The 16,658-nt window shown below is 40.9% G+C and overlaps 1 protein-coding gene across 1 annotated transcript in view; it reads right to left on the reverse strand.

Annotated features, from left to right (window-relative positions):
* Positions 1–16,658, reverse strand: part of prex2 (phosphatidylinositol-3,4,5-trisphosphate-dependent Rac exchange factor 2) — a 184,636-nt gene that overhangs the window by 87,034 nt on the left and 80,944 nt on the right. Inside the window, exons 16-19 of the mRNA XM_007886904.2 lie at positions 15,975–16,117; positions 9,688–9,780; positions 5,146–5,294; positions 3,762–3,847 (exon numbers count right to left, since the gene is read on the reverse strand). Of these exons, the coding sequence (XP_007885095.1) occupies positions 3,762–3,847; positions 5,146–5,294; positions 9,688–9,780; positions 15,975–16,117 (471 nt within the window). The remainder of the gene's footprint in view (positions 1–3,761; positions 3,848–5,145; positions 5,295–9,687; positions 9,781–15,974; positions 16,118–16,658) is intronic.

Here is a 16,658-nt window from a genome sequence, read left to right on the forward strand (position 1 = left end):
CTTCAGAATGGAAATTTGGAGAGGATGATCTATTTTGAACTGATGGAGGCAATTACCGTAGGTCTTTAAGGATTATTATCATTTGAAAGCATGAAGGCCGGGCATTATACAGTTCTTCACTTTGTGCAAGTGGATGTTTCTGTGAGGGTCTGAGTGAATGACTTAAGATTCTGCATAAGGCAATGGACGGGAGGGATTTTCGTTGACAGAAGGTTTTTTGAAGTTTCTCTCACAATTTCCAGGATAGAAATGTTTTTGAAAGTGTCCAAGTCCTTACAAACCCAGATATGGTTGTATAATTTCTACATTTTGACCCAACTTATGTCCAGTGCTCTGGCCTTACTGCCCCTTCAGTCATTCATTTTCTTTTTTAGCAATCAGGGACACTACCCAGCGTAAAGGGCACTATATAAATGCAAGCTGTTGTTGTGTTGTTAATTTCCCTCTGGGGAAAGAAATACATCTTTATGTCTGTTCTGAAATTGCCCTTTGCAACCCTGTATCCTCTTGTTCTGCTATCTCGGTGCATCCAAAGCTATTGTTCTGGGTTTACTTTCTCAATCTCATTTGAAATCTTTCATACAGCTCTGATGAAATCAAGTGGAACAACTGCAAGATAATTGGGGTTAAACGTCACTTGTCACGAAATTAACAAGAGAACAATACATCTCCCCATGAGTCATGAAGGCTGTATATCAATGTGATATTAATGGATTAGGAAGGAAGGGAGACCCGCCTGCTAACATTTAAAAGAGAGTCTGATAAATGCTGTGTTGCCCTGGAGCTCCAAAGCTAACTCAGGCCAGATTTGTAGCCAGTATCCCTTGAACACACCAAAGCTCAGATTCAAAAGCAGGTCTAGATGTTCTGTTCCCCTGAGCGCGTCACTAAAGCACAGGGTGTGGAGGGAGGGAGGAGGGTGGTGGTCGGAAATCAGTCTGAAGAGAGATATGATCAAACTAATGAAATGGAGGAAGAAGCCATTAAATGGGCAGCTTAAGTGCCAGAGGGTTAATAATGCAGATTTGCGTGCACCATGCCAAAGGTTTGACAGTTGGAAGCTTTTCCAGTCGTTTCTTGGCTCGCAATTTATGAGGAGTGAGAGGCTTCATTGTTTGCCCTTTGAATTAAAGTGCAGAGAGTTATACTCTCGTGCTGTGTACCATCAGGAGGAGGGGGAAGGGAAGGCAGACGAGGAGACACAGTCGACTGAAAAACACTCAGAAATTATATAGTTGTCCAATAGGTGCTCCTCCACACAGACTTTACAAATGATTATGATTTTAAATATTTGAAAACAAAGTCCAATGGCAGGAATTCAGCAGATTACATGAACAGGGCTTTGCCCAGGGCTGTTCTGAGGATTCAAAGAAGGGAAGAGAACAGCGAGGAATTAGAGACAAACCACTAGAGCTGCTGCCTCCAGCAGTGGGGATACAGAGATATTTGCTACTGCTCGAGAGAAGCAGTAGCAAATATCTGATCATTGAATAATGTGGTATTCTAACCATCTAACAACGGACAGGCTGTAACTGGGATCTATTTACCGTTGATCACTAAAAAGCATCAGTTTTGTATATTTGTTTCAGTGATCAGTGCATGATAGACCTTAATAGCCTCCCCAACTCCTCCCTCCACAGGCTGCAGAACATCCAGAACTTTGCAACCCATGTCCTCTCCCACACCAGGCTCTGTGACCCTATCACCCCCATCCTCGTCCGACTCCACTGGCTTCCTGCCTGCTTCACGTTCCCCGCCTCGTCTGCCCCACCATTGGCAGGCGGGCCTTCTATCACTTTGGCCCCACCCTCTGGAACTCCATCTGCAGTCCATTGCCACCTTTAACTCAGATTGTAAGCGAAGCCATTCGATCAGATGCTACTTAAATTCTAATTAGTTGCTCGAACAAGTGAAACCTAAGCTGTTCGACCCTTTGCCAATGAGCATGGCCCAGTAATGCTGGTGACAGCAAGGGTAGAAAACAGATGAGACAGAGACGTGCGTCTTTTACTGAAACAGATCGGTGTACATGTACGGTGGAGTCCTGTAGCTCAGTGGTTAGAGCACTCGCTTTGCAAGCGAGAGCCCTGAGTTCAATTCCAGGCAGGACGAAACCTTGGGCAAGTTTCCTTACTCCACACGCCTAATAATAATCCCTCCACAAAACCAAAAACAATAATAAATTGGTCATTTTCAATCTACGATTGTTTGTGGGACTTTGCTGTGCGCAATTGGCTGCCGCGTTCGCCCATAAATATACAGTCAATTCACTTTACAATGTGTTCTGTGAAGCGCTTTGGGACGTCCTCCCGACGTGAAAAGCGCTATATCAAATGCAAGGATTATTATTATTATTACATAAGGAACACACTGTGGTAAACTGAAAATATTCCTTTAGACAGTAATTCTCTTGGAGAGGTTAAGCATGTTTCATGTAAAGTTAAAAGAGTCCATTGATTGATGGCTTTATTAACACAGTATTGTACGAAGTTCTAGGTACGATGGTCAAGGGCTTCTGTACAAACAAAAAAAAAACACCCTTGTGAGTGTTTAGAAGCATTTAGGAGCTACTGTTTCTGCATCAGCCTCGAGCTCTCTAGGTTGGACAATGAAGGGCACTGAATTCCACATTTTTCTCCATGTTTTGGGCCAGGGATGTGAGAGTTGAATGATTAATTCAATGGGAGGATTGGTCAGGACACCAGGAAAAATTATTTTCAAATAGTGTCACAAGATCTTTAATACCCACTTGAGAACAGGGAAACAGCATTTCAGTTTACTGTCTCATCCAAAGGACATCTCTTCTGACAATGCAAAAACTCCCCCAGCACTGGAGTGCCAGTCAGTGGAGTATGAGTTCAGATCATGACATGGGGCTTAAATCTACCAAATTCTGACATGAGTGCTACTGACTGAGACCATTATTATCCTGGTTGAAATGATGCTTCAGATTGTTTCATACTCTCTGTGCCGAATACTGGTATATTATTCAGTTATTCAGGGTGTTCCTCAGCCTTTACCAATATGTTCATAAATGTTGGGGTGCGTTATACTCTCAATCCAATACCCAAACGGCAAATAGATGAGACTCATTGAGCCAAGATGAGCAGAGCCTGGGTCCAGAACTGTCAACAGTTTGCCAAAAAGATCAGCACTCAACCGCTTTTAATGGATGGCGATTAAATTAATTAACATGGAATTTGTTGATAAATCAAGATTCTTTAGAAATGTTTCCCTTCAATATTAAAAATAATGCATCATTTGGTTGATTGTAAATTGTATCACAGAACAATTTTTAGCAGCTGTTAACCATATATTTTGGTGACTCAATCGATCGTCTCAGCTACTACCATATGTCACTGACTGCTTATCCAAATGAAAAACACAACTGTTTGTTTGAAGAACAAGCCTTCATTATGTGAGAATAGATGGGTCTTTGGCTGAAGTAGCACGTTTGCTGAAAAAAAACATTTTGTGTGTTGTATGGTCTTCTGCCTACAACAAATTAGGTTTGGTCTCTCATTGACAGCATGCCTTTAAAACTAATAAATATTGGCCACTTGTATACAGTACACATACAGAGTACAAATTAATACCTACAAAATGTAAAGAAAATTAATTACTATCCATGGCATTGCATTTGGTTAAAAACAGTAGCCATGTGAGTATAATCTACCTTTGACTGGCCTCCAAACACAGCTGTCAGCCATCTGTTTGTGAGTAACTGGTGTGAAACGTGTCAAGAAAAGTTCTCTCTTTACCTCTGCCAACAGCGTGGACAACTGATGGGCCAAATCCTCGGATCTGGAATCCAAGTCCGTCTGCAGAGTCTGGAATCTTTATCGTTCTGCACAAAGGGGAAAAAAAAGCTTCTAATGAGTAATAGTTCAACTAAGTGAAGGAATAATAACATCAACAACTTGCATTTATATATCACTCTTCACATAGAGTAATGTCTCTTACAGAGAGTAAAGAGGGTGGGGGGAAGGAGAAAAGTGTTCAAACATGTTTATAAGTTTTTTGAAGACAGATAGAGGAGGGTTGAGATGGAGGAGTAGAGGAAGGGAGTTCCAGAGGGTGAGGGCATGGTGGCTGAAAGACACAGATGAGGGTTTGAATTAAGGCGTCTATTTAACTGTGGTCTCCTGAATATAAATCAGTCACCAGTTTAATTTATTTAGCAACACTCTGACAACTGAAAGCAATTTCAATGAATAAGTGGGATAGACACTGATTTGGTACAAGCCTTTATCCTTTATTATTTATGCTTCATTTGTGATTTTACATTTTGCTCTTCTTTTTGGATTTCCACATGTGTCAGATTTTCAGGTGGTCTTACACTACATACCATTCAACTACTTAGGAGGAAGACAAACAGCCTCTCCCCAAGCCTCTGCCAAAGTTACTCTTGCAATAGCTTTCAAGAGGCTTTCTGAGAATGACCTTCAGAAGGCTTGTCCCCAATGTTCATTTCCTTTATGTAAGGGAAACTTGTTCCCTACTTGCCCCATCTTCTGAGATTCAAAGCAGTCAGTGCAACAACAACAACAATAACAAAATTACATTTGTTTAGCGCCTTTCACGTTGGGAGGTCATCCAGTGCAGCCAACAAACTGGATCTCCAAAGACTTCTTTCATCTTAAAATGAGATTTTACAATAAAAATGGGAAGAGCAAATTGGTGTAATTACTGATACTTTAGCCTTCAAGAACTGTCCACATTTGTCAGGTTGGCTCAGTTTGCTTCTGAGTCAGGAGGTTGTGGGTTCAAGTCCCATACGGCATGTGATGTGATAATCATCGCTTTGCATATTGCATGTCCTCCGTCATCCAACACTCACAGTACAGCCCTTCACTGCATTTAGCAGAATAACAGCAGGTATTGTGATTTGAGAATAATCTGGGTCACAGCACATATAAAAATGATAGAACAAATCAACAGACTAAAATTTTAAAAATCTCTCAGTTTTTAAAAAATATTTTTGAATTAGTCAGGCCATTTTTCCACTGAATACTCATGGGTTGTGCGGTCTTATACTGCACTAGCGCTTTCAATGAAAAACAATCCTTTTGCGCCATCCTAAGTGACTTAAAGTGATAATCCTTCAGATATTAAACCTGAGCTGTAACATGACACATGACTTACTCTCGTGGCTTCGTGTTCACAAGAACCCTCAGAGGCCTTTTGCTATTGAAGCACTGCTGCAGGAAACACTCCACTTCCTGAAAGGGTCGTAGGAAAACCAGGTCTCCATTGATAGCAAAAATCTTTTTCCCGACCTCCAGACCTGCCATCTGGGCAAAATCACAGAAGCTTTAATGCACAGAGGTCGTATTTGTCAGAAACAATTGTTACTGAATAAGCGAAAGATTAGTGCTCAACTTTTAAAGCCTTCAAAAGAAGTGTAACTTTCTATAAGTAAAGACATTAATTTTATCCTACATATTGGCTCTAAAGTGCACCAATAGGCATCTAGTGATCTTTTCTACTAATATTTCAGGAATTTTTAAATTTTATTCAGGAAAGTTTGCTATTTTTAGCATTCTGCGCACCATTGTTTACATATTTTCTTCACAATGCACACAAAACATTCTTGTCTAGTTTGAACTTTCCATTATAACTTAAAAAACACTTACAGTTAAGAAGTCGTTCTTGCGACAATTTATTTTTCTCAGAACTACTGGTGCTTATTTTGGTCCTGTAACATCATTTTTTAAACTCTCTAAACAATGCGTGTGGTTTCTGCCTTCCTGACTCGAAACTCAACCACCGCTGCTGACAACAAAAAATTACATTTATATAGCGCCTTCCACGTAGGAAGGACATCCCAAGGTGCTGGAACCCCATCCCACACACTATACTCTGCAGAGGGTGTTCAGAAGATCTGCTTTTCGCTTGCTCCCAGACCACTCTATAACTGGGAACTGTAGGGCTGGTGAGATAAGCCCATTGTCGTTCACTCTCCTTCCAATTTCCTCTTTGAGAGCAAAGAAAATTGATCCCTGCTGGGTACATCTCCACAGTGCTCGAGATTGGCAACAAGTCAGCAGGGAATCAATCACAAACCCATGTACCAACAGGACAATGGAGCTTCAACATGCTGTATTCCCATTCTGTCCAGCCATATAAGCTTTAGATTAACAGCATTCTCATCAAAATAAACATTTACTGAAGGGTCTATTACCATCGCCGATATTGTTTGTTTAACTGAGCATAGGTCTGGGTGTACAGCAGGGCTCTGATACCCTATCCTGCGTGGCAGTCGTATATCAATGCAAGCTGTTGTTATTTTGTTTGGACATATGAAACAAGCTCAGGTTCCTTGGTTCACACTCGTCACTAATGATTTCGGCTTTAAATATTGATATCATCCTCCTACCCCTCTCACCTCTCCTGATCCCAACCATCAACTCAGGCGTGGATCCCTGACTGTCCAGCACCTTGGGATGTCTATCTGATGTGAAAGGCGCTAGATAAATGTAATTTGTTGTTCTTGTGCAATCCCTCAAATAAAATTAGTCAATCGCTTCAAGGCTGTTTGTGGGGCATTTCTGTGCCCAAATCGGCTGCTGCATTTATCTTCAAAACTTCACAGGCACTAACATTTCACAGTGAATCCTGTGAAGCTCACTGAGAGTCCTTGCATCAAAGGCATTATGTATATATGTATATATATATAATATATGTATCAAATGGAAGGATTATCATTATTAACATGAAAAAAAGAGATGGGGAATGAGTGAAGTTTATAACAATAATCCTTGCATTTGATATAGTGCCTTATCACGTTTTCGAGACTTATCAAAGCACTTCACAGAATACACTGTAAAGTTAATTGACTGTACATTTTGTGGCCAAAACGCTGCAGCCGATTGCACATAGCAGTGCCCACAAATAGTTGGGGATTGAGTGACCACACTTTTTTTGGATTGTTTTTTTTAAGGGATCATTACCCCCGGAAAAGCATCTGCCCATCGACTAACAACAGGGTTCCTTACTGCTAGGTGAACAGAGGAGTGTGGAGTAAGGAAACTTCCCTAACGCTTCACCCTGGCCGGGAATTGAACCCAGGTCCTCTCTTTTGTGAGGCAAGTGCTTTAACCAATATGCTACAGGATTACATCACCTAAAAAGATATAACACTTGCAGTGACACTATGTCAATAATTCCTCCATCAATCATTGATGACTGGCTCATCCTGAACTATACGGAGGATAAGCAAATGATGAATAGAGCAATTACAGGGCAATAACCTTACCTTGGGGATCGGATATCATCGTATACCAAATTTAAAGTGCTCTATGACCATTATTTGAACCCTAAATTGAGGTTATGAAATTAGAGTATTAAATTACTCCAGCAGTTATTATTTTAAGAGATACAGAACCCTGTGAAGATCATGAACTTTGTTTTAATCAGTTAAGAATAGTGACTGGCAGTAACTGTCATGGCAGATATCAATTGCCAGTGCCTTCAATGTGTGTTGACACTGATACTCAAGAAATAGAGACTGTAATTTAATCACAACCACATGTAATCTCTTCAAGTCAGTTTATCGAATCACAGCAAGTGGGGATAGGGAAATAATACACAGTGCACTCAAACCCCAGCTAACTAATATTTTAAACAATTCCATGAGCCAAAAATCCACCCCTTGTATAAGATAATTCCAAACTCCCCACCAGACCAACTCTCCCAGTCGGAAGAGAGAACAGAGTCTAAACCAAAAAGAATTAAATAAAACATTGGGGTCAACCTTACCTGAGCGTAACACTGTACTGTATACTCACTGTTATGCAGTGACACTCACCTCAGTCACTGATTTTGCAGAGGGCATCAACACAGCTGCATTGCATCAGTGGCGAGTACAGAACTATACAATTTTTGGGGGGTTGTCTATTTGATTTATTGATTAGAAATTCATTTTTATTCATTTTAAACATTAGGGAGGATTTTATTCTTTGAGTTTATTTATTTTAAATGGTAGGCAGGATTTTCAGGGGGTATTTTATTTTATATTATTTATTTTAAATGTATTGACATTCAGCCGTAAAATCCAGCGAGCCGGACCGGATCTCTCCCCCCCTATTAGTCCGGTTAGCTTATCTCTGTGACTTCCTGCAACCCTATCGACCTGACCACTCCCTCCACTCAGTGAACGCTGACTTGCTTCATTTTCCCTTGCTGATAGCGTCCACTCATGGTGGATGAACTTTCAGTCATTCTGGCCCTGAGTGTATACTGTATAAAACTAGAACAACAACAACTTGTATTTATACAGTGCTCTTCACCCCAGGAGAGCATCTCAGGACGCTGGGCAGCATCAGAATTGAACCTTGCCTGAACAACTAAAGCAACAACAACAACAAGATTTCATTTATAGAGTGCCTTTCACGTCGGGAGGACGTCCCAAGGCGCTGGACAGTTGGGTCGGGACCCAAGCAGGGAGGAAATGGTCAGGGTGAGGGGAGGGAAGGGAGGGAGCGAGGAGGGGGTAGAGAGTCGAGAGAGGAGCTGAATGCACGGTCAGAGAGAAAGGTCTTGAGACCGGCCTTGAAGGAGGAAAGGGAGGAAGCGGCGAAGGCACTGGGGGATAGAGTTCCAGAGCCTAGGGGCTGAGAGGCTAAAGGCCCGGCCACCGATGGTAGGGCGGTTGGAGCGGGGGATGTGGAGCAGACCGGAGCCAGAGGAACGGAGGATATGGGCAGGTAAGTAGGGGGATAGTAGGTCGGAGAGGTAGGAGGGAGCAACGCCATGAATGGCCTTGTAGGTGAGGATGAGGATCTTGAATTCGATCCTCTGGGGGATGGGGAGCCAGTGGAGGCGAGCGAGGGTGGGAGTGATGTGGTCGTGAAGCCTGGTGCGGGACAGTACACGAGCTGCAGAGTTCTGAATGACCTGCAGCTTGTGGAGGGAGGTGCTGGGAAGGCCGGCGAGGAGAGAGTTCCCATAGTCCAGCCTTGAGGTGATAAAGGCGTGGACCAGTGTTTCAGCAGCGTGAGGGGTGAGGTAGTGCCGCAGTCTGGCGATGTTCCGGAGGTGGTGGAAGGCGTTGCCAGTTGTGGTGCGGATGTGGGGAAGAAAGGACAGCTCAGGGTCGAACAGAACACTGAGGTTCCTGACTGGCTTTGAGAGGTGGAGAGTGCAGCCTTGGATGCTGATGCTGTATCCAATATAGCTGATGCTATATTGCAATTAAAGAAGTAGGCTTTAAAACTGGGGTGTGAGGAGATCGACGTGGGGGGTTCAGAAAGCAAGGCCAGAATGACCAAATGTTTATCCATCATTAGGGGGGTATCAGCCAGGGACACAGCAGAGGTCAGTGTTCACTGAGTGGAGGGAGTGGCCAGGTCGGTAGGGTTGCAGGAGGTCACAGAGGTAGGGTGGGGCGAGGCCATGGAGTAATTTGAATATGATGCCAAGAATTTGATCCGGTGGGGGATCGGGAGATGGTGAAGCCAAGTGAGGATGGGGAGATTGGGCCCTGGTCCAGGAGAGGATGTGGGCTGAAGGGTCAGAACAGAAATGCTAATAAATGAAACAAACCTAGACCAGGATTTTCTCCCCATCTTTCTCCCTGAAACTGAATAATTTCTCACTTACTTAACACAATTGTGGTCATTCAGAATGCTTCACAATATAACCCAAAATGAATTCAATGAAACACTTGCTAAACCTAAACCTTACCTCAGTATAAGATCCCTTCTCCACAGACTTCACAATAGGTACCTTGTTCCTCTCCTCAAGTGCAAAACCATAGCTGCCCTCATGAGCTTTAATCTGCAGGCAAGAAGAGGATATAGTCACAATACAACACCAATTTACATTTATATACCGCCTTTCATGACGGGAGACACCCCAAAACACTTAACAGTCTTAACTTGGAACCTGAGCTGGGGGAGGGAACTGAGTGTAGAGGGATGCGGAGGGTAGAGGGAAAGATGACTGAAGGCCAATGAGGAAGGTCTTGAGATTTTAATTCAATGTTAAGGCTACAGCTCAAGCAACATATATTTAATTTAATCATCTGTATAATGTAATGTTCTTTCTTAAGAAAATATAGGAGAGGAAAAATGCAATAATAAAAATTCAGGCACTCCCTTGGTCCCTAGCCCTGTGGTATCCAGACTCTCAGCTTGGGTGCAAACCCTTGATTGTCCAGTGACTTAGGATATCTTTTCAAAGTGAAAGGTGCTATTTAAATGCAATTTGTTTGTGCTGTTTTTGTGATAATCATGACCAAAAATTCAGGTCCAAAACCATCTTTAAATGATCGACTGGTTTTGATGCGAACGCTCAAACACCTGTGATAATTAGCACAGCACACACTGCATTTTGTTGCTATATAGAGATTATTAAAATAATCAGCCGTGCAAACCACTGAATTTGCCCACCAGATCTCTATTTAATTTCCATTTAAGTCTAAAGTGTATTGATATCAATATCGCTGCTGAGCTTACGAGAAAAACATAACAAGATTATCGTCGATCCTGCACATTAGTAATATATTTTTGTCTCCTCATATGAGCAATTCTCTCACTCTATGTACAGCCATAATTCCACTTAACCCCAATAAAAGGCTCAGATTTCAATAAAACCCCAACTCCATACTAACAAATAGTCCAATCGTAAGGAAAACATCAGGGGTGGATTTGTGTACTCATAAAAATTCAGCAGGTTATTGTGTGGGTGTTTTACTGCATTTCCGCAAACCCTCTCATATTCACATCTCACTTGCTTCTCTCATAGTAAATGTTTAGACAAGTTTCCAGGATCTCAGCAAGGTGAAGTCTTTCCTGAATACATCCTTTTAGATGATCCTGAATACATCCTCTTGCTGCTTTCAGAAAGCGCCCCAATGTGCACCATACGCATACAAACGTTTACCGTACATACATTTTGGGACACTCTTCGGTTACATCTCAAGGGTCCTTCTGTACCCTTACATTTATTTCAGTCAGTGTTTATATTCCAGATGAGTCTCCACCTACTCATTACTCCCTCTCGACCCTTCTATTCCCTTCTTCCTCATGTGTTTGTATATCTCGCTTCCTCTTCAATGCATTAAAATGCCCAATAAAAAGCGAGGGAAATTAAAAAGGTAACGGTGATGGGAATTGGGATCCGGAATCAAAATCTTTGGAATTTGTGCTCAACTCATATGGGATGGGAATTACTAGGAGCTTTCTGAAATCAATCCTTTGAAAATTTCTGAGCCACTGAACAATGGAAAACATAACAATAAAAATAATCCTTGCATTGGTACAGCGCTTTATCATGCTGTTGAGACGTCTCAGAACACTTCACAGGATGTACTGTAGACCAGTGACTGTTTTTTAGGCAAACACAGCAACCGAGTTGCACACAGCAACATCCAACAAACAACCATGAAGTAAATGACTGGGGGATTGTTGGCTAGGACACACAGCCTTTCCAGCTGGCTTTTCAGACACAGATGCATTTTAGATCTATTCCTTCTGAAATGATTCAAAAGTGTTTAGATTAAGATTGAGCTTGATGCTGAAGTCATGGGAGAGTGCAATATTTCCAAATACTTTGAGGTTTATTTACTGTTGAAAAAATTCTAGTCAGAACTTCACCAATGACTCGGGTGCAATTGAGTCCCTGTGCAATTGAGCCATTCAGAGAGAGGAAGGTCCCAGGTTTGTGTATTGGCCTTTGCTGAGTTACCTGAACTCGGTTGGCACAATGGCAGAAGAGTACAGCCATAGCCCTCAGTGCTCTGTCAGAAAGGTTAAAAAACAGCTTTGTCCCTGGTTATCATTCGGGGAAGTGTATTTGCCTGTTGCTAAGGTCAGCTGCAATGCCCACCAGTCATCTCCCAATACTCATTATCCAGCCAGCAACACTTTGGTGGTATCCTGTACTCTCCTGCTATTCTGATATTCATTAGCATGTAGCTTTTGCCAAGTCTGAAAATTCAGGGAATAACGGTACAACTTGCATTTTTATTGTGTCTTATTATTAAACTCTGAGATGCTATCCACATGAACAACGCTATATAAATGAAAGTTGGTGTTGTATCACATCGAAAGGTTTCAAAGTGCTTCATGTGCACAAAGACACTGACATTATTACAGAATATCTCCAAATCTAAGGGAACTGCTGAGTTTAATTGAGAAGAAATGTTTTAAAGATGCCCTTTGTAGAGGAATTGTGGAAAATTACATTTTTCCACATGTACAAAACGATCCCCTCCCCACCCCATCCCTGAACTATAATGTCAGACATGAATGATCTTTGAGCACAACAAAGAGCTCACAATTTCAAACAACATCTGAATGTGAATTAACTCTGCTTTTAATCATCTAAGTACAAGGCAAGGTGACCGCAAATGTCTGATTCCATCTGTGGAATCATTTGTTTTCTTTTTTGTTGTAATGGAAAGGATTCAACGGCTTAAGTTTATGGCAGGCGAAGAGAATACAAGAGAGTGAGAGAGAAAATGATTCAGGACAATGTTTCTAATCACATGACCGGTGAATCCTCCGCACATGTGCCAGAAAGCTGGCCATCTTCCTGTGCTGAAACACTGCCAACCTTGTGGGGTCATTGCTAATGTCACGTCCTGTTCACTATGGTGCAGATGAAAAATTTGTGTCATTTTTACAGTGCATATGTCATTCGGTGCTGCACTACCTTTGAAAATGCATCATAGGCAATTTGGTTAATTGGTTCACCCATCCTCTGAATGAGAGGCTTCCCCAAAGAAATTAAAAGATCCACCATCTGTGTGTTACTCTCTGTGATCCTCTCGCCCCACTCCACACCCCTGCCTGTGCATTACATGCCTCTGTTTGGTTAGCTTTGGTGAACTGAGTAAGGAAACTTAGTGCTATAAATCTATCAACATTCAGTTTGTACAAATTAGAAGGAAGCAAAATTGAAAGAAAATCCACTTAAGTCACCCACAAAATATACAGTCAATTTGCTTTACATTATAATCTGTGAAGCGCTTTGAGATAAGGCGCTGTATAAAATGCAAGGATTATCATCTCAAAATTTGTCTCTATTATTCCAGGTGCCACTGAAGATTTAGTGGCAAAGATGAAAAAATAATTTCAGCAGCAGGATTTGTACAATATGTTAAACAGGAATATTGCAATTAGAACCATAGACATTTACAGCAAAGGAGAAGGCCACTCAGCCTATCATGTATGTACTGGCTCTTTTAAGAGCAATTACTTCAATCCCATTTACCTGACCTTTCCCCACACCCCTGTATTTTACTGCTTTTTAGGGATTTATCTTGTTCCCTTTTGGAAGCTCGTACCTCAAACACTGATCTGCAACACATTCCATATCCTAACTACTTCATGTGAAAAAGAAGTCTCATAACCTCCCCCATTTGCTCGTTTGCTAACTATCTTAAATTGATGCCCTCCAGTCACTGACTCACCAAAAAAGTAGAAATAATTTCTCCCTATAAATATGTCTATCAGGTCATCTCTCAACCTTCTTTGTTCCAATTACTACAAGCTTGTCATCAAATAGACTTCTGCCTCCGTTTCATTATAATATTGATGAACCTCAGCTGTCAGACTATGGATCTTTTGCCTGAGGACAACTTTTTCAGATATCAAACTCATACTGGCATTGCTTTCAGTAAATGTATTAATGCTTTCATCTAACACACGTGTTAGATGTTGAAATGCAGCCAAGGCATATTCACCTTCCAGTACTATACAGCACTCCTACCATTCAAGGGAGATATTTAAGAACATAACACAGTGTTCTCAAATTCCTGTCATATATTTGAAACTTATATTTTCAAATAGCCTCGTGCTACCTCTATTTGTATTGGTCTATTAGTAATTCAGCCTGGCTCAGTTGGTAGCCAGCTTGCCTCTCTAAGTCAGAAGATTACGTGTTCAAGCCCCATATCAGTAATTTAAGATCACAGCTTAGGATGAAACTCCAATGCAATAATAATAATAATATAATCCTTGCATTTGATATAGCACTTTTTACATCTTCTAGACCTCTCAAAGCGCTTCACAGAACACACTGTAAAGTGAATTGACCGTACATTTGTGGGCGAAACGTGGCAGCCAATTGCACACAGCAGTGTCCCACAAACAGTCGTGGATTGAAAATGACCAATTTATTATTGCTTTGTTTTTATTATTATTTTGTTATTAATAGTTTAAAATAATAATAATCTTTGCATTTGATATAGCGCCTTATCACGTCTTTGAGATGTCTCAAAGCGCCACAGAATATACTGTAAAGTGAATTGACTGTTTATTTTATATATATTGTATATTTTATATATATTTTATATATACAATGCTGAGGGAGCTCTAATTGTCAGAGGTGTAGTCCATCAAACATTAAATAAAACATTAAATTATGAGGGTTTTTTATAAGAGTAGATAGGGAGAAACTGTTTCCACTGGCAGGTCAGTCAGTGACCAGTGGCAGTAGATCCAAAATAATTGGCAAAAGAACCAGAGGGGAGATGGAGAGAATTTTTTTTACACAGAGAGTTGTTACGGTCTGGAATGCACTGCCTGAAAGGGTGGTGGAAACAGATGCAATAACAACTTTCAAAAGGGAATTGGATAGGTACTTGAAGAGGAAACATTTGCAAGGATATGGAGAAAGAGCTGATTGGGACTGATTGGGTAGCTCTTCCAAAGAGCACAAATGGGCCAAATGGTTTCTGTAATGTGTGCTGTAATATTCTATAATTCTATGATTCTATGAATAGTTCTGTCTGCCTGTTCCTGTGGACATGACCTACAACAAAATTATATTTGTATAGCACCTTTCATGTCGGGAGGACATCCCATTAAAGATAAAAGGGAGTTTCTCCCACTAAAATATGGTTATTTACTTCATGACTGTTTTTGGGACGTTGCTGTGCACAAATGGGCTGTCGCATTTATCTACAGAATACACGGTCAATACACAGCAAATACAAGAAGCACTTTGAAATGTTTTGACAATATAAGGTGTTTCTCAAATGTAAGGATTTGTATTATAGCCTCAATCACCACACTCAGTGCAAAAGACCTGGCTTCTCAGTTACCCCATACATTATTAATATTTTAGTGTTACACATTTCACATTAATTCACCAACAATATTCAGAAATCCTTAAAGTAATTGCAGGCATACATGACTAATGACTATTTCTCAATTGACATTAGTTAATGATTTAAAATTATAATTGCAATAATCCATTTACAATTGATTTCCCTTAGAAGAAATGTGAGAAATGTAGTTAAATACTCAAAAAGCAATTTAATATACTTTGAAAGAGAGCACATACTATTGTTTTATTATTATATTATTATTGTCAGGTGATCGAAGGCACAGTCAAAAAGGAAAGTCTTCAAGTATGATTTGAAGACAGGCAAAGAGAGGGCGACATGGAGGGATTGAGGCAAGGAGTTCCAGACTATGGGTTATCTACATAGTACCCTACAAATTTGATGAGTGAACGAATACCCTAGAACCATAGAACTATACAGCACATAAGGAGGTCATTCAGCCCATCATGTCTGTGCCACCTCTTTGAAAAGAGTTTTCCAAATCAAAACCTGCTAAGAAATGCAGTAGAGTCCTGTCTTAAATGCAATACTAGTTGGGGTTACAATAAAATCCCAACCAAGCTTTTAATGGAGAGGGACAAATGGCAGTCAGATGACTGCTGCCGTCACATCCTGCTCACTGTGGTGCAGCATTCTGCAGCTGGTGTGCAGGAAGCTGGTGACAGGTTCACAGAGCACCCAACTTCCAAGCGACGCAATGAGCCGATCGACCTTCTTCTGTGCTGTAAGTTTCTAAGCGAATCCACGTTAGAACAAAATAGGTTATGTCACAGCTCTCCTGTACTGCTAATTTCACATCATCGATGCTGTACAGAAAACCTACATCAGTAGTGCATATATTCTCCATTCACAACATGGCTATTGGTTTCCTATTGCGCGAATCATCTCTACTCACCAGCAATGACTTGGCTATGACATTTTCAACGATTTTCAAGTCATGCCGCATGTGCCTCTGCCTCCAGTTTGAAACCTCCATTTCTTCATCAGCAAAAAAACGGAATAAGAGAGGTTCATCCTTAAATTCACTTTTTTCCAGGACTGCAGGGGAAACATTGTGAAGTACTACATCAATCTTCAATACAAGTCAAAGTACATCACCTACCGTAACAACTGACTTCTATTTAAAAACCTTTAAAAGGGATTCAATGACTATGGGCTGTCTAGACTCAACATACCTTAAGTTAGCCAGAAATAAAATTCTGGATGAAACTTTTTTTTTACCACATTAATGCAGGGGAAGATTAATGTCAGAGCAGTGTTATGGGATGTGGCAATTGGGCAGATGCCAAATTTCAATGCTATATATATATAATATATATATATATGTACACAACATGTTAGAATAAATCAACACTGAAACCATAGGCAGCGAGTGAAAATATTTTTTTGGGGTGAGGGTGGGGGGAACTGAGTAAAACTCAGTAAAATAATAATAATCCCTGCATTTGATGTTGCACTTTTCATCTCTTCTAGTCCCAAAGTGCTTCTCAAAATATACTGTAAAGTGAATTGACTGTATATTTGTGGGCAAAACACAGCAGCCAATTGTACACAGCAGCTGGTCCCCTTTTAGATAGGC

Source organism: Callorhinchus milii, unplaced genomic scaffold (genome assembly GCF_018977255.1).
Source record: "Callorhinchus milii isolate IMCB2004 unplaced genomic scaffold, IMCB_Cmil_1.0 Scaffold2, whole genome shotgun sequence".
Lineage (NCBI taxonomy): Eukaryota > Metazoa > Chordata > Chondrichthyes > Chimaeriformes > Callorhinchidae > Callorhinchus > Callorhinchus milii.